Genomic DNA, 24,928 nt, shown 5'->3' with positions numbered 1-24,928 from the left:
GAAAGACGCGGAAAGCCGTCTGCGGCAGGATGACAACGCTAGGTACTTGGTTTCCCCTTCACAGTAAACGCGATCGCGTTTAAAAATGGAATTTGACGGAGCATCTCGCATCACTACTTTTCGAGTGTCGTCGCGTGAATGATGAATTATTGTAGGAAAGGAATTTGTGACGTAGCATCTCCCACTGTTACAATAAAACTATTTACGTATGACCGCGCAAACGATAACAAGGTGTAAGACATAAACAATAGATTTCTAATGTTTATATCGCCAAGATTGAACTGTTATTGATAATACATTGTTGAAATATTTCACGTCCTATGACGTATATACAATATATATACGCAAAATATTATAAATTATACTTATAAGTATTTTAAATTATAGATTAATTATTTATTAATCGATAGATATGTATCACAAAGCCTTTCGTTAAGTTAATTACTCGATCCTGCGATTCGATTATTTAATTGCGCGTTCTTAATGTGAATCATATTTAAACCATAGAAGAATCAAACGATAAAGTACCGGAAGAAATCTATTTAACTTTATAAAATTTAATTCAAATTTTATTTAAATTTATTTAAATAAATATATTATTATAGAAATAATTATTGCTCATAAAGAGAGATAGCATAAAACGATAATTTATTATTTTAGACTTCTGTCACCACATTTCGTACTTGAATAAATAAAATAAAATTTAATTAAAATTAAATTAATAAATTACGAATGAAATACGCGCTTCGAAATTTATTGTCGGGATATAATTAACGTATGATCTAACACATGTAAAAGATAATTAATTATTAATCATATTAATCATATCAATCAAATTATTCTTCGATAATTGGCGCGATCGCGTATAGAAAAGAAATTTGACGGAGCATCTCGCATCACTGCTTTTCTTTTCGAGTGTCGTCCTGTTGTCGCGTGAATGATAATAATTATAATAAGTATTGTAAGAAAGAAATTTGTAACGTAGCATCTCCCACTATTACAGTACTATTCAAGTTTCGCCGTACGAATAATAACAAGACGATAACATGTAAATGTGTTTACATTAAACTAATGTTTACATTACCAAGACCAAAAATACCATATTATTCATAATTCATCGCCAAAATATTTTACGTATTATGATATATATATATATATATATATATACAAAATATTAAATTATACAAGTATATATATTTTAAATTAAATTAAATATTTTAAAAGTAAATTTTTTCGTAATTTCGGCTTTTTATTTAGAATTCTGGGTAGCGAGTCTCACGAAATATAAAAGAAACTCTAAACATTTTTACGCTCCAACCAATATTGCAAAAGATGTCACCGTTTTCCGTATGATATTTTGCGAAAACTTAGAAGTATATCTATCGGATGATCATATGAACGTGAAAGAATAAATGAATGCTGTTAATGATTAAAACTCCTTCGAATTCGAAAGAACATAGGAAGATAATTATAATATAAAACTATAGGAAAATAATTATAATATAATAATTGTAATAGAATATATCTCCGCATTTCGGAAATCACAATTTTTCATGTGTCATATAAAGATATATCTGAGTATTAGGAGAGATAAATTTTTTTTGCATTTCCGGTTGTTTTATTTAGTGTTCTGTAACACCCCACGAAACATAAAAGAAACTTTCAATATTTTTATGCTCAAACCAATATTGTAAGAGATATCGTAACTCTTTTATCATTTTTATCTATTATCATTTATAAAAACTAAATAGCGCATTTTATAATATTTTATATAATACATACACACACACATTTTGTAATGGTATAATAATATGCCGTAATATGAGCAGTTCTCATCGAGATTATCCACTTTTAAAAAGATATGGTAAATCGATATTCACAAGTATTGTTACCTCTTTTCCCCGCGATGCTGATTGATTATATCGATGCTGCATTGTGCATTACTTTATATCAATAAAACCTATCATAACTGATGCATATAACGATGCATTTGACAGTTCAAATATTAAATGTGTGTGTGTGTATAATTTTTATTTAATTTATTTTGAAAAAAACGAAAAACTAGAGTTAATATGTGTGTGTGTGTGTGTGTGTGTGTGTGTGTGTGTGTGTGTAAATAATTATACATACATACACATAAAATAAATAGCGTACGCTTATAGTGTGCTAGTCTTTTAAATAAGTGACAACTTGCTGATATATTGAAGTTTTGCACGATATGTTGCCACTGGGTTGTGTTATCTTTCTAACAAGAGTATAAAATCGAATATATAAGAATGCAATGGGAACAATGCCGATGTTTTATCCCAACAGACGACATAAAAATATAATGCACCCTAGTATAATGTTATAGCTATACATCATCGTTATTAATGCAGAAACATTGTAGTCAGAGACTTAGAATTCTGAACTGATGATACACTACATTTTGTCATTATTAGGGGAAAATCCGCTGTTACATTAGATGTGACAATAAAATATGGATTTATTGCCGGTGAACTTCTTTGTTTTTCGTTTCTGTGGTGTATGAGAAGAACATGGTAGTAGTCAAGGTAATAACTTGATAGTACGTTTTATCAACTACTGCTACAGATATAGCATATATATATCAAGCAAAAATAATTTGGCCATTTTGTTAAAATTATTTTATTGATATATTAAAATCGAAATTATCTCTAAAGTAATAATATTCATATTAACTAAATGTGATAAGAATTTTGATATATTAATATATAATATTATTTTATATATATATACACGTGCAATGAATGCGTGTACACATACATATTTCTTTCCCTTTCACGTATATAATGTTGGTAGGTATACTATTACATTACTTCACGATACTCGAAGTAATCGAGCTCGTACGTATAAGAAACGATATGGAAGCTGTAACAGAGGGCTTATTTCTTGTTTTAACTTTCGTGTCATTGTGCTTAAAATATTTAAACTTTTCGGTGCGACAATGCGAATTGCGTGCCTTGCTAGATTGCTTTCGCGCCAAAATCTGTCAGCCAAGAGATTCTGCCGAGAAATCGATACTGAAGCAATACGATCGCAAAGGTACTTTTATTACACATATATATTGTAATTTTAGAATATTAAATTAGTATATATTTGTGACTAACAATAAGTATACATATGTTCGAATTAACTTTTTAGAAAGAGTTAATAATATAAACCCTTTCTAAAATTCGCGGAATCTTATTAAGTGTTACATTTTTTGTTAAGATAAAATATATTATATAAATATACATGGCATGTAAATATATTTATAAACATTATAAATATATGCTTAGCTAAGTGCATAAAGCTTTTGCCCGAAAATTTAATTAATTGTTTATACAATACGATTAAAATTTCTCTATGCATATAATTAATTATTTTACAAACTCTATTTCGTTATATGACATTGTAAAACGAAGCTAAAGGAACCGTCTGTTTCTTCATGTTCATGTGTCAAACAACGGGTTTAATGCTTCTCATAATATCCCTATTGACTCGGAACGAAAGATCTTTACCGTTCAAGATATACGTACCGTACTCCATCACAACGTTATTTCCTTACGTGTTGACTTATCTTCAGCAAACGACAACTTTAATTTATGCAATATTACTGAACGTCTCTTTCGATTCCCTCGTGTATGGTCTTATTATTCATACCTGCGGACAAATTGAGCTGCTGTGCTATCGATTGATAGAAATATTTCAATTTCTTCAAGAAAATAACGAAAAAAATGCAAATACCGCCATTGAAAGTTTTGCTATCGCAGGATGCGTGAAACATCATATTTTAGTTTATAACATCATATACAGGATACAAACGTTATTCGTATGGACTGTCGCCATTTTATTCTTCTTCAGCCTCATCACTCTTTGTACCAGCATCTATCAGATGTCGAAAGTAACAAGAAAATTCTATTTTATATATTTTTTTGTAAATATAAAGATTGATATATGAAACATAATAACATTAATACTTATAAAATTGATTGATGAAATTTAAAACATAAACAATATTTTATTATAGAAGGAGCTTTTTGGCCCGGAATTCTTTGCTGTTATCATGTATTTAGGATCAATGATATTCCAAGTATTCACATACTGCTGGTATGGCAATGAGCTCGACTTGAAGATGTTGCCAATAATAAATTTTCTTTTTTTTTTATTTCTTTTTAATATTTTACATTTTTTTCATATATATATAAAGTAATATATTTTTTATTTAGAATAAAAATATCGCGTACGCTATTTATACAAGCAATTGGACGACAATATCGACAAAGCAACGCAAAAATTTGTTGCTCATGATGATGATAAGCCAAAAAGGAAGAATACTTTCTTTTTATGGAACTTGCGCGCTAATCCTTAGCAGTTTCACGTGGGTGAGTATACTTAACATACACAATTCGTCTTATATATATATTCTAAAAATTACATATATATTCTTTACATCTATGCAGATTGTAAAAACGTCCTACTCTGCCTTCAACTTGTTGCAGCAAACTTCGAATTAGTATTTTCGATCTATTCTTTAGCAAATGTAATACTATTCTTTTTATTGATATTAAATGTATTTTCGTACTATTGTATATATTTACTAGTAGAGATATTGATTTTTAAATATTTTTATATTAGAAACTTATTTTCTGTAGATTACTTACTGAATGAGCATGTTCCATCTGTTCGTTAGTATAAAGAAAAATAAAATTTTTATGCATTGAATATTTTTCCAAATAATTAAAAAGATACAAATGCAAAGGAGCATATCTGTCATTTGATTTGCAAACTTTTCATCTAATTGTCAGTTAGCTTTTCTGACAAACGACCGAAGATTGCAGATAAATTTTTTACAATCAATAGCAGTATGTAATATTTTAATAATGTATCTGTTATTTTCAATATTCCTTTCTCTATAACAATGTACGATAAATTATTCAAATTCATAATTTATAAAAATAACGTATATCGTCGTAGAAGTTTGATAAACGTATTGAAAATAAATTCAGAGACAAGAAGAGAATATAATAGTAAAAGAAATCAGCGAAGAGAGCCCCCCCTCTATTCGACGACATTAAATGTTAAGAAACGCTTATAAAGAACGTTCTAGCGACTTCATTACTAATTCAAGAGAACGAACGTTGACGATGTATGATATGTTTTGTTATAATTTTTCTATAAATTGCACATTTTCGAGACATAGCGAGGTATGATAAGAGGGTAACTCTGCCCAAGTGAAACAATATCGAAACGATCACTCCGGGATAATGGATATATTGCCATTGAATTTCCGAGTTTTATGGTTTTGCGGTGCATGGAGCGAAGAAAAAGATAAAAGTCTTTTCGTTCGTTTTATAAGTTTCTGCTACAGGTATGATAATGAAAATGTGATATATTCATCCAAATAATATCTTGTCTATGCGTGTCACAGATTTAAATTTGTAACTATAGTACATACATTATATATTAATTTTGAGAAGAGTCTGCTAACTATTGATTATTGTACTTTCTTTATCCCTCTCATTTAAATTTTTAAAAAATTAATTTATTGGTAACATTTTTATTACTTTTATTTATTTTTATTTATTTTTATTACAGACATACATCATTTATCTGTACATTTTTAAGATTCAGTAAGAAAAGTTTGTATTTGATTATGTCGCAGGGAGAATCTATTTTCACCTAATTTTTAGTTGAACTCAATCTTCCCTTTTGTTCAGATGATACGTGATGATATGACGATGAGACATATAGTTGGGCATTTCTTTTTATTAAGATATAATTAAATTTTTAGGTACGCCATAGTAATTTTAATATACGAATTTACGATATCTGAAGTAATTGAACTTGTAAGAACTCACGACCATATCGAAGATATAACAGAAGGACTCTTCCTAGCGTTAACTTATGTAGCTTTATGCGTTAAATATGGAAACTTCTTGACGCGAAAAGATGAAGTGTCCATGTTATTGGACTGTTTTCGTGGTGAAACGTGTCGACCAAAAAATTCCGAAGAAAAAATGATCCTAATTAAGTACGATCGCAAAGGTACTCAGCCAATAATTGCCATTTTGACGAAATTATTGCAAATAATAAATCTTAATATTAAAATGAAACTTATTGTAATAGCATTATTATTATTGTAATATATTCTAATAATAATATTATAAAATAAGTTTTTTTTTAACATAATATATTTATATAACGTTATAGTGATAGTATATTAAGATTTTTTTATGAAAGATCACAGAGCATAAATTTATATTAAAATTAATTAAATCCCCAAAATTAATATTTTCCAATATTTTACAATACACTCGCACATACAATATTCTATTTAAATATGTGATATAAATTTTTAAAAATATAAAAATAATATACATATATGTCTATCACCAGCCAAATGGTGCGTCCGAGTTTTTATGAGTATATCTCAAGCCACTTGCATAGCTCTCGTGCTCGCTCCTATTGTTGGACCTCAAGATACAGACAGACCTCTACCATTCAAGACATACATGCCGTACTCGATAGCTGGCTTATACCCGTACTTGGCTACGTATCTTCAGCACGTAGGTGCCATATTTTATGGGGTCTTGCTCAACGTCTCATTCGATTCCCTCGTCTACGGCTTCACCCTTCACGTTTGCGGACAGATCGAATTGCTATGTTATCGTCTATCGGAAATCTTCAAGGATCACCCTGATATCGCACAATATCGATTCGGTTCGAATAAAGGCGCGATGATTAGCGAGTGCGTGAGACATCACTTACACGTACACGAGATTGTACGCAAAATACAATCGTTATTTGTATGGACCGTGATGCTTTTATTCATTTTCAGCATGGTCACCCTATGCACCAGTATTTTTCAAATGTCTAAGGTTGCGTAAATTTAGATTCTTACGTTCCATTGTTAATTTCTTATAATTTAATTAACATTGTAAAAGTTTTTCTAACATTATGTTAAATATTTTTTTTTTCTATAGCAGATAAAAAATAATTGATTAAAAACGTAATTACTATGTATTGTTTATCTGCTAATTCGTCTAATTCGCGATACGTGTAACTATATCGTGCAAATATATTAAATCGTAAGTTTGTTTTGTAGAAGGAAATTCTTAGCGTCGGATTTCTCTCATTGATTTTATATCTTGGGAGCATGCTGTTTCAAGTGTTCTTCTATTGTTGGTACGGGAACGAATTACAATTGAAGGTGTGATAAAATGATAATTTATTTTAAAGCCTATTTCAATCGATCTATAATTCGCGATGAAACATTTGGAACATAAAATCATATTTGTAATCGTAATTATCCTAGTCATACAATGTTTACTTATAATTTTGTATCGAATTGTAGATCAAGAAAAGGGCTTAAAAACTTATCATGAATGAGAAATTCTTTTATCGCGTGCACAGAGCAAAAGCATCGGCGACGCTATTTATTCAAGTAATTGGACGACTGCTACCACATATGACCGCAGAAGTTTGCTATTCATGATGACTATCAGTCAAAAAGGATTGAAATTATCTTATTATGGTATTTTTAGCTTGGCCCTCGATACTTTTACCTGGGTAAGTTTATGGTGATACTATACCTATATACCAAATTCAACAGGAACAACAAAGCAATAATTAATTATTAATGATGTTTTCTATACAGATTTTAAAAACATCCTACTCCGCTTTTAATGTTTTGCAACAGACGTCAATATAATTATACCTGGATTATAGATGAACGCGGATTGTATATACATTTAAATTACATATTTCTTCTTTCTGTCCGTGTATTTCAGATATATTGTAAAAGTTTTTTAAAATAGAATCTTCTTTCTAAATTATTTCTATTTTGATACACTTTATAAAAAACTTAACTTATTATACATACGAGAGTATAAGTAAGAAGATTAAAAGATGAAATATTATATCCATGTCATCAATATAAGCAGACTTTCCGCAATGGTTCTATGTATGTATACGATTTATTTATTACGACTATATTTTTCACAAAACAGAAGCAACGCATTTAATATTTTATCAACGAAAGTTGTTATTTGGATAAATTTATACTGCAATGACAATCTAGAGCTAAAACACAAGCTTTGTATTATTTTTTTCTATCAAAACGGTATACATACATAGCATTGAAGAAAGGTTGCATAATTAACAATGCCATAAATTGATCGTCTTTAAAATTTAAATACGTTCGACGATATTATACGCGTATGCTATTATTATATTATTAATGTAGTTTACAATGATGAAATGTTACCGGAAATTTTCTCTTATTGTGGTCGATCTTCAACTCATTATGCATTATTGAGAAACGAAAAATTTCTATCGTCTTGAGATAGAGACACACCAAATGACAAAGAAATAACGCGCAGTTATGGACATTCTGCCGGTAAATTTTAAAGTCTTATGGTTTTGTGGCGCGTGGAAAGAACGAAATGACGATAACATCATTGTTGGTTGTCTACACTCCTGTTACAAGTATTTAAACGTATAAAATATAAGGATGGCTTATCTGTATTGAGAATTAAAATAAAGATAAAATTACTTTCAATTTCATATTAAATTATTAAAGTTATCGGATTAAAGAGAGAATTTTTTTTTGGTTATTTGAAACTACTGATCGTAAATTTTATACTCGCAGGTACGCAGTCTTTTTCCTAATATATGAGTTTACGATATTTGAAGTGATAGAATTGATTCGCACTTGTGATCGAATCGATGAGTTTACCGAAGGACTCTTTTTGGCATCAACTTATGTAACATTGTGCCTGAAATATGCAAACTTTTTGCTACGAAAAAACGATGTGTCAGACTTGTTGAATTGTCTGCGCGTAAAAATATGCCAACCAAGAAATTCGACGGAAAAGATAATAATAGAGACTCATAGTCGAAAAGGTATTCGGATATTATTAAAAGTAACATATATGCGATTAAAAAAAATTTTTTCATGCAACTAATCGCGCTATACAAACAATTTAATTATTGTTAGTAAAATTAGATAAAAATTCACTGATTCGACGCACTGACCGCTTTTCACGATCGGTTCGAATACTGGCGAATGAGTCTTTTAATGAATTAAATTGAACTATTTATGACAGCTAAGTGGAGTACTCTTTCCTTTTTAATCATGTCGCAAATCACTGCTACGGGTTTTGTGGTCGCGCCGATTCTGAGATTCGGCAAAGATGAATGGATTCTGCCCACAAAATCGTACGTTCCCTATTCCGTTTCGGAAATATTTCCATATGCGGTGACGTATCTACAACAAACTGCAGCGCTGTTTTATGCAATTATGCTCAACGTTTCATTCGACTCCCTCGTTTACGGTTTCACAATTCACGCTTGCGGACAGATCGAGCTGATATGTCGCCGATTGACAGATAATATAAAGGTCTCCATAAATTCCCGGAAGGGATCGGATGTAACTGCATCGATTAAGGAATGCGTCAGGCATCACATACTTGTGCACACTTTTGTGAAGAAAATAGGAGCGCTATTCCTGTGGACAATCATGGTTCTTTTCTTTTTCAGTATGATTATTCTATGCACCAGCATTTTTTTGATATCAAAGGTTGGGACAATGTGCTCTTTTGTCGATTATTTTTTTTTGATTAATTCTATAGCTAAATAATTAAACAAATATATATATATATATATATATATATATATATATATATATTCATATAACTTTAATTTGCTTAGATTATAATTTTCTAAGTTAAAATATAATTATAACATTTATATTTTAATAGCATAAAAAATAGAATATACATAAACTTTATGTTTCTAAAGTATCTTATATTATTATTTTAATAATATAAACAATTAATATTATTATAATAGTAATTTCGTATTTTTAAAAATTTTACGCATATGAAAAAATTCATTAATATAGGCATCTGCTTCGTATTGTTTGTAGTTTGTAAATTAAATTAATTTTGCAGAAAAAGCTCTTTAGCATCCAGTTTCTTTCTATGATACTATATTTTAGCAGCATAATGCTGCAGATATTTTTTTATTGCTGGTATGGGAACGAGCTTGAGTTAAAGGTAAACACAATTATATAATAAAGATAAATAATTATATTATTCAATAAAATTTTAGAACCGTGAAATGCAAAATATTAAAATTGTTCTATAAAAAAATATTAGATGTGATTATACAACATATAATCGGCAACTTCTTTTGCAGAGCAAAAATATCGCGAATAGTATTTATTTTAGCAATTGGACATTGACCACCTCGCACGAGCGTAGATCTCTGATACTCATTATGATAAACAGTCAAAAAGAATTGACGTTTTCCGATAAGAGAATATTTACGTTATCTCTAGACACTTTTACCTGGGTAAATAAACTCAGAAATAAATATATTCATATATATCACAAAGTTTACATTTATAAAGTTTATTTTTAATTAAAAAGCATTTCAAACTTATTATTGTTACTGTAATTTTCTAAATATTTAAGTTAGTATATATAAAAGAATAAACTATAGAAAATTTTTAACATCATCAATTTAATTTTGTTTTTCTAGATTTGTAAAACGTCTTACTCAGCTTTTAATCTCCTGCAGCAAGCATCGGATTAATTAACAGATCCATCGTTAATTGTAATTTATTTTCATTACAATATAGTTCTATATTTATATAAGATGTATAGCAGACGACAGTATATAATGTTTTCTGAAAAAATTAGTTGTTATATCAATTATTATTAATTATATTAAATTGTTGCGCAATTTTCTGCTGTGGAAAAATAAAATATCGCAATTGCTAAATTGTCTACGTGAAAAAATGTGCTAACCAAGAAATTCCACAGAAAAATTAATAATGGAACAACATAGTCGCAGAGATATTCGACACGGACAAAAAAAATTAGCGGCCGTAGTTAAAAATTGCGTGTGGTAACTAGATTTCAATCATATATTATATAAACAGCGAATATCTTAGCTATGACACCTATTTCTTAGGTGCAACAGCAAACCGTTTTGTTGCAGTTCAGAAATTTATTTTGCAAACCTAACCATGATTAGCTATAGTAGCAAAATTTTTTTTTTCCGTAGAATAATTTGGGTTTTGATATGTTATATGATGTATAATGGGATGCCGTATAATATTTAGATCTCTTTAGACGATCTAGAAAATTGAATCTGGAACAAAATCGAAATATTACGCGATTAATTATTTGCGAAACTGTTAAATAAAATAAAAAAACTAGAAATCAATAAATGAGATCGATGCCAATCTTTTTCGCTCCGATTCTGGTTTCAAAGCATACATATGTCTTCAAAATGTAGTGAAAAAGGAAACCGTGGAATCTGGCTATCTACATATGCATGATATGGCGACATACGGTACATGAAACATGACGGAACTAAATGAAGACGATTCCACTCTGTTCTTATCGGGCAATCGTCAAAATTATATAATGAGAATAGTGTCGAGTATTTTCGCGTACATTATATAATCTTTGTAGAATTCCTGTAGTACGCGATAATAAACGTCTTCGAAGATAGGTCGATAGAACAGCCAGAAATTCATAAACTTGAAAATGCTATTGAACTTTTCCCATATCTTGTCAACGGTGCTATAAGCGCTTTTTGGATTTTTCGTGATCATGGTCATCAATCGTCAGATCCTATCATTGATTGTATCGGCCCGTTCTAGATCCCGTTGCACCTCGCTAAGCAATTGCCAGTCGCAAGTTTCGTCAGGATTTTTGAAAAACTTAAGTTCCAAACTGCCGTTTTGGTCGCACACGTATAGATTTTCGCGATAAGTCACGTTATTGAGTTTATAATCGAGCGAAACGATGGCGGACTCGTAAGTATGAAGAACGACGCCCTTAGCCATTTCACGTAAAATCTTGACTACTTCGGATTTTTCTATTTTCAATCTCCAGGAAGTTGCGCGATGAAAGTTATTGCTAGTAAACCCTGTTCGAAATATGAAGAATTTCTATTATAAGAATTTTTATTTATATTTTTCACGAAGCAGACGCAACATACTTAATATTTTATCAACGAAAGTTGTCATTTGGATAAATTTATTCTACAATAACAATCTAGAGCAAAAACACAACCTTCGTATTATTTTTTTCTATCAAAGCGATATACATACATAACATTGTAGCAAGATTACATAGTTAGCTATGCCATAAATCGATCGTCTTTAAAATTTAAATACGTTCGATGATATTATACGCGTATGCTATTATTATATTATTAATGCAGTTTACAATGATGAAATGTTACCGGAAATTTTCTCTTATTGTGATCGAATTTCAACTCATTATGCATTATTGAGAAACGAGGAATTTCTATCGTCTTGAGATAGAGACACACCAAATGACAAAGAAATAACGCGCAGTTATGGACATTCTGCCGGTAAATTTTAAAGTCTTATGGTTTTGTGGCGCGTGGAAAGAACGAAATGACGATAACATCATTGTTGGTTGTCTACACTCCTGTTATAAGTATTTAAACGTATAAAATATAAGGATGGCTTATCTGTATTGAGAATTAAAATAAAGATAAAATTACTTTCAATTTCATATTAAATTATTAAAGTTATCGGATTAAAGAGAGAATTTTTTTTTGGTTATTTGAAACTACTGATCGTAAATTTTATACTCGCAGGTACGCAGTCTTTTTCCTAATATATGAGTTTACGATATTTGAAGTGATAGAATTGATTCGCACTTGTGATCGAATCGATGAGTTTACTGAAGGACTCTTTTTGGCATCAACTTATGTAACATTGTGCCTGAAATATGCAAACTTTTTGCTACGAAAAAACGATGTGTCAGAGTTGTTGAATTGTCTGCGCGTAAAAATATGCCAACCAAGAAATTCGACGGAAAAGATGATAATAGAGACTCATAGTCGAAAAGGTATTCGGATATTATTAAAAGTAACATATATGCAATTAAAAAAAAAATTTTCATGCAACTAATCGCGCTATACAAACAATTTAATTATTGTTAGTAAAACTCGATAAAAATTCACTGACTCAACGCACTGACCGCTTTTCACGATCGGTTCGGATTCTGGCGAACGAACCTTTTGGTGAACTAAATCGAAATATTTATGACAGCTAAGTGGAGCACTCTCTCCTTCTTAATCATATCGCAAATCACTACTATGGGTTTCGTGACCGCGCCGATTCTAGGATTTGGCAAAGAAGAATGGATTCTGCCCACAAAATCGTATGTTCCCTATTCCGTTTCGGAAATATTTCCATATGCGGCGACGTATCTACAACAAACTGCAGCGCTGTTTTATGCAGTTATGCTCAACGTTTCATTCGACTCCCTCGTTTACGGTTTCACAATTCACGCTTGCGGGCAGATTGAGCTGATATGTCGCCGATTGACAGATAATATAAAGGTCTCCATAAATTCTCGAAAGGGATCGGATGCAACTGCGTCGATTAAGGAATGCATTAGGCATCATATACTCGTGCGCATTCTTGTGAAGAAAATAGGAGCGCTATTCCTGTGGACAGTCATGGTCCTTTTCTTTTTCAGTATGATTATTTTATGCACCAGCATTTTCCTGATATCAAAGGTTGGGATAATATGCTCTTTTGTCGTTTTTTTTTTTTTTTTTTTTTTTTTTTTTTTTTTTTTTTTTTTATTAATTCTATAGCTAAATAATTAAACAAATATATATATATATATATATATATATATATATTCATATAACTTTAATTTGCTTAGATTATAATTTTCTAAATTACAATATAATTATAACATTTATATTTTAATAGTGTAAAAAATAGAATATACATAAACTTTATATTTCTAAAGTATCTCATATTAATTTCTAAAGTATTTTATATTAATTCATTTATATAAGCAATTAATATTATTATTTCAATATTATTATGATAGCATTTTTGTATTTTCAAAAATCCTAGACATATGAAAAAAATTTATTTATGTATGTATTTGTTTTGTATTGTTCGTAGATCATAAATTAAATTAATTTTGCAGACAAAACTCTTCAGCATTCAGTTTCTTTCTATGATACTATATTTTAGCAGCATGATGATGCAGATATTTTTTTACTGCTGGTATGGAAACGAGCTTGAGTTAAAGGTAAACAATTATATAATAAAGGTAAACAATTATATAATACTTCAATAAAACTTTAGAACCGTGAAATGCAAAATATTAATATTGTTCTATAAGAAAATATTAGATTTCATTATACAACGAATAATCGGCAACTCTTTTTGCAGAGCAAAAGTATCGCGAATAGTATTTATTTTAGCAATTGGACATTGACCACGTCGCACGAGCGTAGATCTCTGATACTTATTATGATAAACAGTCAAAAAGGATTGACGTTTTCCAATAAGAGAATATTTACGTTATCTCTGGACACTTTTACCTGGGTAAGTAAACTCGGAAATAAATATATACATGTATATCACAATGTTTACATTTATAGAGTTTACTTTTAATTAAAAAGCAGTTTGAACTTATTGTTGTTACTGCAATTTTCTAGATGTTTAAGTTAGTATATATAAAAGAGCAAACTATAGAAAATTTTTAACATCAATTAATTTTGTTTCTCTAGATTTGTAAAACGTCTTACTCAGCTTTTAATCTCCTGCAGCAAGCATCGGATTAATTAACAGATACATAGTTAATTGTAATTTATTTTCATTACAACGTAGTTCTATATTTATATAAGATGTATAGTAGACGATATTATATAATGTTTTCTGAAAAAATTAATTTTTATATCAATTATTATTAATTATATTAAGTTGTTGCGAATAATCATTCGTTGTCTGTTAATAAAACCTCAAATATCGCTGATCAAAAGTTTAATTCCATAACAATGTTCCGTTTACATCAAATTTGTTAATAATTTGGAATCAAATTTTTTAAATTTTTTATCGTTAATAAAATCAAATTATCTTGAAAAGTTATATCTTTGGTCATTTCTTATAAAACTTCTTACTTCTTCACTTCCAATCTAGTTTATTATTCATGTCACACAAATCAATAGGCATCGTCCGTTCAATATTAAGTTCAATATATATATATATATATATATATATATATATATATATATATATAGGTATATAAATTTTTCTTTGTGGAAATTTGATATTACGTTGAATAGAAATTTTTCTTAACAAATATTTCTCGCGAGATACTCGATAGTCGTCTTATGTCAAAGATATGTTACGTATATAAAAGCGAATTCTTTCTTCTTTGGTGGGTGAAACGAATAACAACGTTTAGAAAAGACTGCTGATGTAGAAGACTCAACCGTATTAAATTTTAACGTACCTTTCACAATGTTGTGCATATCTTATTACAAATGCAGATCATAATAACGAAATGTCTTCGAGGGAGATTTTTCTGTGTATGATATAATAGAAGTGATTCGCACGCGTGACCACGAAATGACAAAAGGGTTTTTCTTAGAATTGACCTTCTTTGAATTTTACATTGAACGTAAAATACGCAAATTTTCTGCTGTGGGAGAGTAAAATGTAGCAATTGCTAGATTGTCTACGTGAAAAAATGTGTCAAGCAAGAAATTCCACAGAAAAATTAATAATAGAAGAACATAGTCGTAGAGGTATTCGAATAATTTGCGTTTTGATATACATTATATAATATATTATTTGATGTATGATGAGATGTCGTATAATATTCAGGCCTTTTTAGACGATCTAAAATCCGCGACAAAATCAAATTCGGAACAAAATCGAAATATTATGCGACGATGCGATTAATTATTTGCGACACTAAAAACCGATAAATTAAACGAAAAAACTCAAAATTGATAGATGAGATCGATGCTAATCGTCTTCGCGATTCTTGTTTCAAATATATGTCATATTCATATATATCAAAATGTAATGAAAAAGGAAACTGTAGTGTTTGATTAATGCAGACATGATACGGCGACACCGTACGGTACATAAGATGGAATTAAATGCAGATGATTCCATTCTGTTCTTATCGAGCTATTGATCGATTTAAACCGAACGGCTTATCGAAGCAAAATACTATGCAAAAACACTACTCATCATTCGTGAAAACCGACGCACTAATATGTGTTTTTACGACAGGCATTATTGCGAAAAGCATTTATGCTTTTATAGCATTGTCACGTGTCAATTGGGTACTTAGCTTCCCCTTCAGGAAAAACCTTCCAGGTACTAAGCCCTCCCACCAACGTCAAGGTGTACCCGTTGGGAGGGTTTTTTTATATATAATTGTTAATATAATATATAATTTGTAATTTATTTTATAATTATGAGAGATTATGCTTTTATCGCTTATATTTAAAATAAGTGACTAAATATACAAGTTAAAATTAAAGATAAATATTTAAGGATTATTAACATTCGAGAATACAATTAAATTTGCCGATTGTCACAATTTGCCGATATTCACATGATTTCAATTGATTTCAAATGATTCTCGGCTAAACAATAATATTTTATATACCATAAGAAAATGAACGTTAAATATTGTGTATAGAAGATTTTTATAAATTTATTTAATTATTCATGATAGCTAAATGGAGCACTATATCGTTTATGATGATATCGTACGCGACCGGGCTGGGCTTCATGATCATCAGCTCTAGGACTATTCACGAAAAACGAGCTTGTGTTGCGGTTGAAATCTTATGTTACGTAACGTTTCCTTCGACAGTTTTGTCTACGACTTCACAATTCACATCTTTACGCAGAGATCGATCCGTGTTATCGATGTGTTATCGATTGATGAACAGTTTGAAAAGCATCTTTTCCAGAAGGAAGATTGGAACGAATATCTCGATCAAGGAATGCATCAAACATCATTTAATTATCATGAAAATCATGATAAAAAATGCAAAAATTATTCATTTGATCGATCATGATACTTTTCTTTTTCATCATGTGCACCGGTAATTTTCTAATATCAAAGGTACATTACAAAAACGGAACATTTTATTTATAGTGTTGCAGATATATAAATATTTATTTTTTTGCAGATGAGGCTGTTCAGCTTTAAGTTTCTTTCCATGCCCTCGTATCTGCGCGATATGATGCTTTAATTATTTTACTACTGTTGGTACGGAAACAAGCTTGAATTAAAGGTAAATTATTGTTATGTTCTGTAACGTACTGTAATATTGTAAAATGACGTAGACGTATAACTTAAATAAAAAGTGTATATATAGGGTGTAATTAAAGGGTACGGTTCTTTATATGTAATAAATGTCTAAAAATAAATGAGAAACGGAAAATGAAAAAAATTCTATTGCGATTATTGTTTGAAAAGTGCGCGCTCGTACTTGCAGAATTAATATCTTGATGCAAAAAAAATAGTAAAATTATTATTAGTATATTATTTCGATTTAATTACTATAAGCGGTTCAGTTTGAATTCGATCGATTACACGATAAGGATAGAACGAGCTGGTTCGATAGTCTCATATATGATAAATATTTATCAAGATAAATTTTCATTTTTTGAGACGAATAAAATTATGTGATGACAATTGTTAATGTGAATATGGATTAGCAAATTTTATTCGCAGAGCAAATACATCGTGACCGCTATTTATTCCAGCGATTGAACAAAAGCGACGCTACGAGAACGCAGATCGTTAATATTATATTATAATAAACAGAAAGGAATAATGTTTTTCTATCACGGAATATTTGTATTATCACTTAACACCTTTATCTGGGTAAATTATTAAATGCGAAGGGAACATAAATTTACATATATTTCATAAATTTCTGTGAATCGTTAGATTTATAGTGTTAAAATTACTGTTATAGCAGCGTAAATTATTTATGATTATTGCAAAGCAAGTTAATTATGCAAACATAGATAGATAGTTTTTAAGCCTTACAACATAACTCCAAATAGATATTAATAAAATTATTAATAATATGGAATAATTCAAAAAATAAAAATTAGTAATATACGGAAATAATATTCATATTATTAATATAAACCTAAATCTCAATATAGGACATAAATAAAAGAGGCCGTGAGAATAATAATGAGAAATTTTATTTTCTCAGATCTGCAATATCTCTTATTCAGCTTGCGATCTCTTGCAACAGGCATCGAATTAATCGTTACTTCGTATACAGTAAAAAAATAAAAAATCTTATGTTATTTTTATATCTTATCGTATAAAATCCTAAAACACGGACAATATTCCTTCGAAGAATCTTCACATTGATAAGTTTCTTCAACGAACGTAATGCTCAGAATGAACGTGCATTAGAAATATTTTCTGCACAGTAATGCGTTGTTAGCGAACATGATGAGAATAGCAATAATTCATATAATATAAATATAATATATAAAAAAGTACAATGAAAGAATTCTATGCAATTTTTAAATTTAACGCAATTTTTTTAGAATAAAACGAAGTTTTAATGATTACACTGACAAAATTAAAAAACAAATACATTTTGCGAAAACAGAAGTACTATCTATAAATAATCTAACAATATTTTCGAGTTATATTAAATGGCATCATTCTTCGATATTTCAACAGGGATATACTTTTTCATCTTATTGATTATGTCTATTGGGAATTTAAAGAAAGTTGGAATAGTTTTTGCCATCTATTGTCAATAAGATATGGTTGGACCAATTTGTTTATGAAAATGTTCCACTTATTCTGCCATCGGATTAACGCTTCATTTTTCTCTTGGCTGTTCATGCCGCTATAAATCAGTGAATTCATCGCCAATTGTTTCAGACTTCTGAGATCCGAGTTGGCACTCATGAGACCCATAAAAGCTTCATAAAAATCGTAACTGAGTCCTTTAACGCCCCATAGGCCTGGATCGTCGCTCGAAATTATAACGGGCGAGCCCGACGCAAACAAAGCGGTCGCGGGATGATTTCGCATGTCCTCCACAAGGCTGAGAACTTGATTCGAGATGGGACAAATCTCCACTGCGATTCCCATTTGCTGCACAAGATCCCATAAAATTGGATGCTTCGTTAATGCGTATCTGAAGAAATATTTTGAGTGTCAATGTATGCCAGTTTATGCATTATATCAATCATAAACTGCGAACGATATTTTAAGTAAACTGTGTTTCGATATATCGCAATCTATTATTTATTGAATTTTAAAATAAAAAATTTTAAGAAATTAGGCTCTCATGTGACATTACAAATTTCAAATAATCGCGGGCTAATAAGAGCCAGAACGCGGATAGTAGTGCGTTAGTTTCATAGAAAAATAAGTTTTCTATGAAACTGAATATGTGCACAGGGCACGAAATTTACTTGGTGCTATACCAAGATTTTTAAAAATAATCTCAATTCGAGATATATAATAAACCCTCCTTTACCCCCCTGGATAAATAAAGGCGAGAAAAAATATAGATTATTTGAAATTTAAAATAAAAATTTAGATAAACTATTAATAAATAATCTAAAACGATAAAGTAAAAATATCGTTAAAAAATGTAATATTTTCGCATTCGATTTGTTAATTAATTAATGTTCCTATTGTGAATTTTCTAAATTAATTTTCTTTTAATTTTATTAGCGCTGCTCACCCATGGCCGATACGTTTGGTATTGAGCAGCAAAGCATCGAAAAGATTAAAATCAGTGGACACTCCGTTCCAATTGGTCTCTCCAGCATGGAAGAAGAATTTAATTTTCGGATTAACGGCGTTTAACTTGTCGACGAACTTTATGAGAGGTTCTCCTTTGTCCTCCTGGCCGACCAAATCGAAACCGATTACGAAGTTTGGATAGAATTCTGTCAATTGCACCAGCGTTTTCAGGTATTCGTCTAGTTTCGTTTCATTGATGGATCGCCTCGGCGAATATATAATCTTAACGCCAAGGAAATCGGGATGATCCCGTACAAACCTATCATACATATTTTATTACACATCTCTTTGCTCACAATACTTGGTTAGGAAAATAAGTTTAAACAAAATACTTTTTACCTATCGGTGATGTTCTTGAGGATTCCCGCCATTTCCAGCGATCCATAGACTTTGTCAAAATCATATAATGAGAATAGTGTCGATCGTATTTCCGCGTACATCACATTATCTTCGTAGAACTCCTGTAGTACGCGGTAATAAACGTCTTCGAAGATGGGTCGATAGGACAGCCAGGAGTTCATAAAATGGAAAATGCTATTGAACTTTTCCCATGCCTTGTCGACGGTGCTATAAGCGCTTCTCGGATTTTCCGTGATCATTGTCAACGACCGTCTGATTCTATCGTTGATTGCATCGGCCTGTTGTAGATCCCGTCGCACCTCGCTCAGTAATTGCCAGTCGCAAGTTTCGTCAGGATTCTTAAAAAACTTAAGTTGCAAACTGCCGTTTTGATCGCATACATATAGATTCTCACGATAGGTCACATTGTTGAGTTTATAATCAAGCGAGACGATGGCGGACTCGTGAGCATGGAGAACGGCGCCCTTGGGCATTTCACGTAAAATCTTGAATACCTCGGATTTTTCTATTTCCGATATGACCTCCAGGAAGTTACGCGATGGTAGAAAGTTATTGCTGATAAAACCTGCCCGAAATATAAAGAATTTCTATTATAGGGATATCTATTATAAATCAAACATTAGATATTTCATTATCAGCTGATATATAATAATGATGTGTAATATTAATGGTGTATCACTTTCCGTCGATTTTTCTTTTCCTTTATTTTATATACGTATATTTTTCTATGACTCATTTTCCTTTTCTTCTCTTCCATGATAAGAATTATTAATCTAATAATTATGATTATAGGTAGAAATGTGGAATTATGTGCTTCGTCAAAATCTTATTTCGAGAAGTATTTTAGTTTTTGTTTGTAATATGTTTTAATACTAGATGTTTTGTTAACATTGAATAAATAATAATATATCAACAACAAAAATTGTTCATTTTGCGCTATCAATTCACGATTTCGTACACGATTATTCATAACGCGGTTTCGAAAACATTAATTATAAAAAGATCGCTTAGAAAAGGAAAATGTTTCCTAAAAAAAATAGTTTCACAGATTAAATCGATATAATAGTTAGTAGTTTAAGCCATTATCAACTGTTTCCGTGTTTTTCGTCAGACCTTATCACGTTATCATTTTCATATGTTAATCTTTATTTTGCTTATTTCTCACTATCCTATTTTTTACGTCAACTTGTCTCATTATTTTTGTGTACTTGGCATCGAGACACTATCGCATCTCTCAATCAGAGAACAACAGACAATAATATGCTGACATAATAGTTTTTCAACAGAAAAAAATTAAAAAAAGACACAAAAAAACTAATATTTATTTCGCAAAAAAATTAATGTAATGTGAACGATTTGATATTTAATTATACATTGAATATGAAAAAAATGTTCGAATTTTTTTGTTACAAAATTTATTTTTGAACAACGCTCAAAAACTCATTCTATGAAAAAATATTGCATCATTAATCTAAAAAGCTATGATTATTTTCTTTATTTAAATAATTGCAGACTAGATGCGGCCGCATTTACGCGGATAAATTTATTGTATAAGCGAAAAAATTGAACCTTCGTGGATTTCTTGGTACTTGATTGACATCAGAATCTTATTCGCAATTAATTCCATGGGATTGAGCTCTAACTGGCCGCCCAAGGAACATCGCGTTTCATTCATTATCAGTTTTCTTCGTAACTGCCAGTAGTAGTTCTGTCGTATGAACTTTCGCGCCTGCATGGATTGCGCATTGATCACGTTGCCACAGATCAGGATCGTCAAGGTGAACAAGATCAACCAACTCATGTTGATCATAAAAAACTGTATTTTACCAATTGCATACGAATTATCGTTGTTATATAGTCTCGCCTCGATAAAACACCTCGTAAAATAGAACTCTGTGAACGTTACGGCTGTTCCATCACCACTGAATAATTCTCACTACCAGAACTACTTATAAGGGTACTCGAGGAGTGGTACATAATGAGGACCCCGGTAACTCTCATTAGCAAAGTCGGTTGTTGACCATGTGTATCGTTAACGATTAATGACATATGCCCATATTTCTGAACTGTATAAATCAAACATTCTGGCAGAAATCCACATGCGCGATCGCAAATATACGTGTAAATTTATTTATGTAGAGGTCATCATCAAAAAAATTTCGATATGTTATGACGATATTGCGCACGATATAATCAGATATTTAAAGAAGAAAGACTTATTTTTCATTAGATTTTTAATCGATTTTTCTTCGGCTAATTTATAATTAGGAGAATAAACAACAACACATATTCTAGATTTCCAGACCGATCAAATAACCTGTCTAAGTATTAAGAATTATAAAGAACAAGAATCTTTTGCACGTTTCTGCGATTTAAAATAATATTTCATGTTAGCCAGAGACTTCATCAAAAATTAAAGAAACAATTATAAATTATTTCAGTTTTTCTTTTTCTTATCGGATCCTTTATACACTTAATTAAATTATGCAAACATAAATATAATATATCTGCATAATTTAATTAAGTTGATTGTTACGTAAATAATGTTTACATATATGCGCGCGCGTAAAAATTCTATAAAATAAATATATATTGTGACCATTGGGTTGCGTTACAAGAAAAGCTGTAGTTTTTTATAGTTATTTTTATTTTGTACCACGATAAAAATAAATTTTTTAGACTGATAAGAGAGAGAGGATATATGGTAGTATCTGATGAATTATCATGATTATCGCTCAATACAGATATAAATATATGCCGAATAAGATAGAAACCTAATTGCAAAATAGATATTTTATTATATTATTTTATCTTATCTTAATTCTTTCATATATTCATTCTTATGTTATTATCTTACATCTTAGGAATATGCATTTTTTTAATATGCATATATGTAAAGTATTCTAGTAAGCGGTTTTTTCCTGAATTGTCTTTATCACTTCATCAGCCAGAATTTTAAAATAAATTAAATATTAAAATACTAATTAAATCTAAATAATTAATACTAAAATAATATTTAAAACTAATATTTAAAAGCAATTCTTATTCTCTTGAGGATTATGGATTATATTCGTCAAACGACCTCGTTTTTTAAAATAATATAATAATCAATTTCATATTATACAGGGTGCTCCCGGATTAAATGATCAAACTTGAAATATGAATTTAGAACTTTAAAGAATTCATTCAAGAGATATTGACCTCTTAAGTTACAGAACTATAGAAATGAATAATGTCGAAATGTTTCTTTTTTTTTATTTTAAGATCGAAGATCATTGACAGGCTTCTGCTTGCACTGTAGACAAAGTAATTTATTAACATTAAATCATTAAAATGGAGGATATTTTCGCAAGCGTGCGAAAAAAATAACAGACGTACAATATTAATTAGCCATTCGTTCTCTCATTGATAGATGCAATGCTTGTCTCGGGACTAGAGACCATCATTGAACAAAACATTTAATAATACAATTTTGATTATTATAAAGTAATAAAAAGGATATACCTAGATTATTTCAATATTATTCATTCCTATAGTTTAAAACTTAAGAAATCTCAATATCTCTTGAACAAAGCGTTGACGAGCATACTTCCAGAGGAAATTTTTGTTTATTATATTTATATTTCAAATTTGGCCATTTAACCTAGGAGCACCCTGTATATTCTTTTTAACTTTTTGTTTTTTTTTTTTTTTTTTTTGCCTATATGCGTGCACGCATGCAACTGCATATGTCTGCAATATTTTTTTTGGTTTTTTATATTTGTCAATTTTTGAAAAACGATAAATTATATTATTAATTAAAGCAAGTTTCTCTCTCTCTTTAGTTGCGCAATTAAAAGATCATAAGGAATAAATACATTCGATTAAACGTGTTACAAATGGATTAGGGATAAATAATGGTAAAAAAAATCATTACGCCACATGATACATATATTGAATTGTTATACAAAATAGTCTGCATTTTCATATGTGACCTAATGAGATTTATCTCTGCGTAGCATCTCAAACGGGAAATCCGGGAATTCCGAATCATATACAAAAGTCGTCATGTTCTATTCTCCTTCGTTTAACGCTGCGTACAAATTACAAATGATTTAAGAAAACATTCTTATGTAAAATTTCAAAAACTTGATTATCTCAGATCTTAATAAAAAAAAATATCTTTCTCAACACAATGTTTTAAAATGTCATATTTTCTTACATACATGATTTACAAAACATTACAGTCTTTTTATAAAGACAAATAGTATTAGGTCGTTATTCACAACATCCAAGTGCAAATAGTTTAAATACATTCATAAAATGCAAATTGCAAAAATCCGTTAAAAAAAGAATCAACTCCCTCAGCTATTTTTAGAATTTTTATACAAATTAAAACCAAAACCAATTATTCATTATGTTACTCGTTAATCTAAAGACATTTATACTTTCGTAAACACATTTTAGTTAGACAATATTACTTTTTCACATTATCACAAAATCTCATAAATCACCGAAATTTTCGATAAAGAAGATATGGTATTCTATATTATTTGACTTCTCTGCAATGCGTAGCACTGTGTAAGATAAGAACGTGAAAACAAACATTTCTTCAACTAAATTAAGCTAAATTGAGTCATGTAAATTCTAAGTTACTACCTATACATTATCGCTGACTTATTAAATCGATGCGGTTTCAGATAGATACGAGCGAAGGATACATTTACATTTCCAGATAGTAAATGTGCCAATTACTGATTATTCGGAAAGAAAATAATTTATAACAGTATCCGAAAATGTATAAGCATACTCCTCTCACTCGTTCATTACTAACTACATATTTCTATTAGGGACAGTGAACGCATTAAACTATATTGTAAATCACTGTAATAATCACGATATCTCATAAGAAGGATCGTATTTGATCGTACACATAAATTGAATAGTAA

At 29.9% G+C, this 24,928-nt stretch overlaps 4 protein-coding genes, 1 long non-coding RNA gene and 2 pseudogenes across 9 annotated transcripts; 5 read left to right on the top strand and 2 right to left on the bottom strand.

The window, feature by feature from the left end:
- Nucleotides 1–2,221: 2,221 nt before the first annotated feature.
- Nucleotides 2,222–4,517, top strand: LOC138932485 (odorant receptor 43a-like; annotated as a pseudogene).
- On the bottom strand, nt 3,392–4,780 carry LOC138932486 (uncharacterized). Its single transcript, XR_011446778.1, has 3 exons — nt 4,665–4,780; nt 3,748–3,888; nt 3,392–3,663 (listed from the first exon to the last, which is right to left on the bottom strand). It is a non-coding gene; the product is annotated as an uncharacterized lncRNA (long non-coding RNA).
- Nucleotides 4,781–5,220: 440 nt separating this feature from the next.
- LOC138932406 (odorant receptor 46a-like) lies at nt 5,221–7,772 on the top strand. 5 transcript variants are annotated; one of them, XM_070294201.1, is made up of 7 exons: nt 5,221–5,371; nt 5,795–6,048; nt 6,400–6,751; nt 6,842–6,881; nt 7,109–7,213; nt 7,417–7,572; nt 7,661–7,772. In XM_070294201.1, the coding sequence occupies exons 1-7, from the start codon at nt 5,268–5,270 to the stop codon at nt 7,712–7,714; spliced, it is 1,065 nt and encodes a 354-aa protein (XP_070150302.1). In that variant the 5' UTR covers nt 5,221–5,267; the 3' UTR covers nt 7,715–7,772. The 5 variants fall into 5 exon arrangements, with proteins under 5 accessions (XP_070150302.1, XP_070150303.1, XP_070150301.1 ...); XM_070294202.1 differs by lacking the exon at nt 6,842–6,881 and having other exon boundaries at nt 6,400–6,785; XM_070294200.1 differs by having other exon boundaries at nt 6,400–6,881.
- Nucleotides 7,773–8,302: 530 nt separating this feature from the next.
- On the top strand, nt 8,303–10,726 carry LOC138932343 (odorant receptor 46a-like). Its single transcript, XM_070294060.1, has 6 exons — nt 8,303–8,490; nt 8,654–8,907; nt 9,111–9,583; nt 9,957–10,061; nt 10,204–10,359; nt 10,549–10,726. Exons 1-6 carry the CDS (start codon nt 8,387–8,389, stop codon nt 10,600–10,602), a joined length of 1,146 nt encoding a protein of 381 aa, XP_070150161.1. The 5' UTR covers nt 8,303–8,386; the 3' UTR covers nt 10,603–10,726.
- A 1,598-nt stretch (nt 10,727–12,324) lies between these two features.
- Nucleotides 12,325–14,685, top strand: LOC138932344 (odorant receptor 46a-like). The gene is made up of 6 exons (XM_070294061.1): nt 12,325–12,488; nt 12,652–12,905; nt 13,109–13,581; nt 14,010–14,114; nt 14,258–14,413; nt 14,599–14,685. Exons 1-6 carry the CDS (start codon nt 12,385–12,387, stop codon nt 14,650–14,652), a joined length of 1,146 nt encoding a protein of 381 aa, XP_070150162.1. The 5' UTR covers nt 12,325–12,384; the 3' UTR covers nt 14,653–14,685.
- A 516-nt stretch (nt 14,686–15,201) lies between these two features.
- LOC138932661 (uncharacterized) lies at nt 15,202–18,126 on the top strand (annotated as a pseudogene).
- Nucleotides 18,127–18,587: 461 nt separating this feature from the next.
- On the bottom strand, nt 18,588–21,908 carry LOC138932659 (adenosine deaminase 2). The gene is made up of 4 exons (XM_070294720.1): nt 21,570–21,908; nt 19,980–20,565; nt 19,579–19,899; nt 18,588–19,023 (listed from the first exon to the last, which is right to left on the bottom strand). The coding sequence occupies exons 1-4, from the start codon at nt 21,808–21,810 to the stop codon at nt 18,588–18,590; spliced, it is 1,584 nt and encodes a 527-aa protein (XP_070150821.1). The 5' UTR covers nt 21,811–21,908.
- Between the last annotated feature and the right edge of the window lie 3,020 nt (nt 21,909–24,928).

This window comes from Polyergus mexicanus, unplaced genomic scaffold (assembly GCF_030449975.1).
Source record: "Polyergus mexicanus isolate NDT 795.1 unplaced genomic scaffold, iyPolMexi1.0 SCAF_4, whole genome shotgun sequence".
Classification (NCBI taxonomy): Eukaryota; Metazoa; Arthropoda; class Insecta; order Hymenoptera; family Formicidae; genus Polyergus; species Polyergus mexicanus.
The sequence above is the reverse complement of the archived record's forward strand: the minus strand, read 5'-3'. Positions and strand labels throughout refer to the sequence as shown.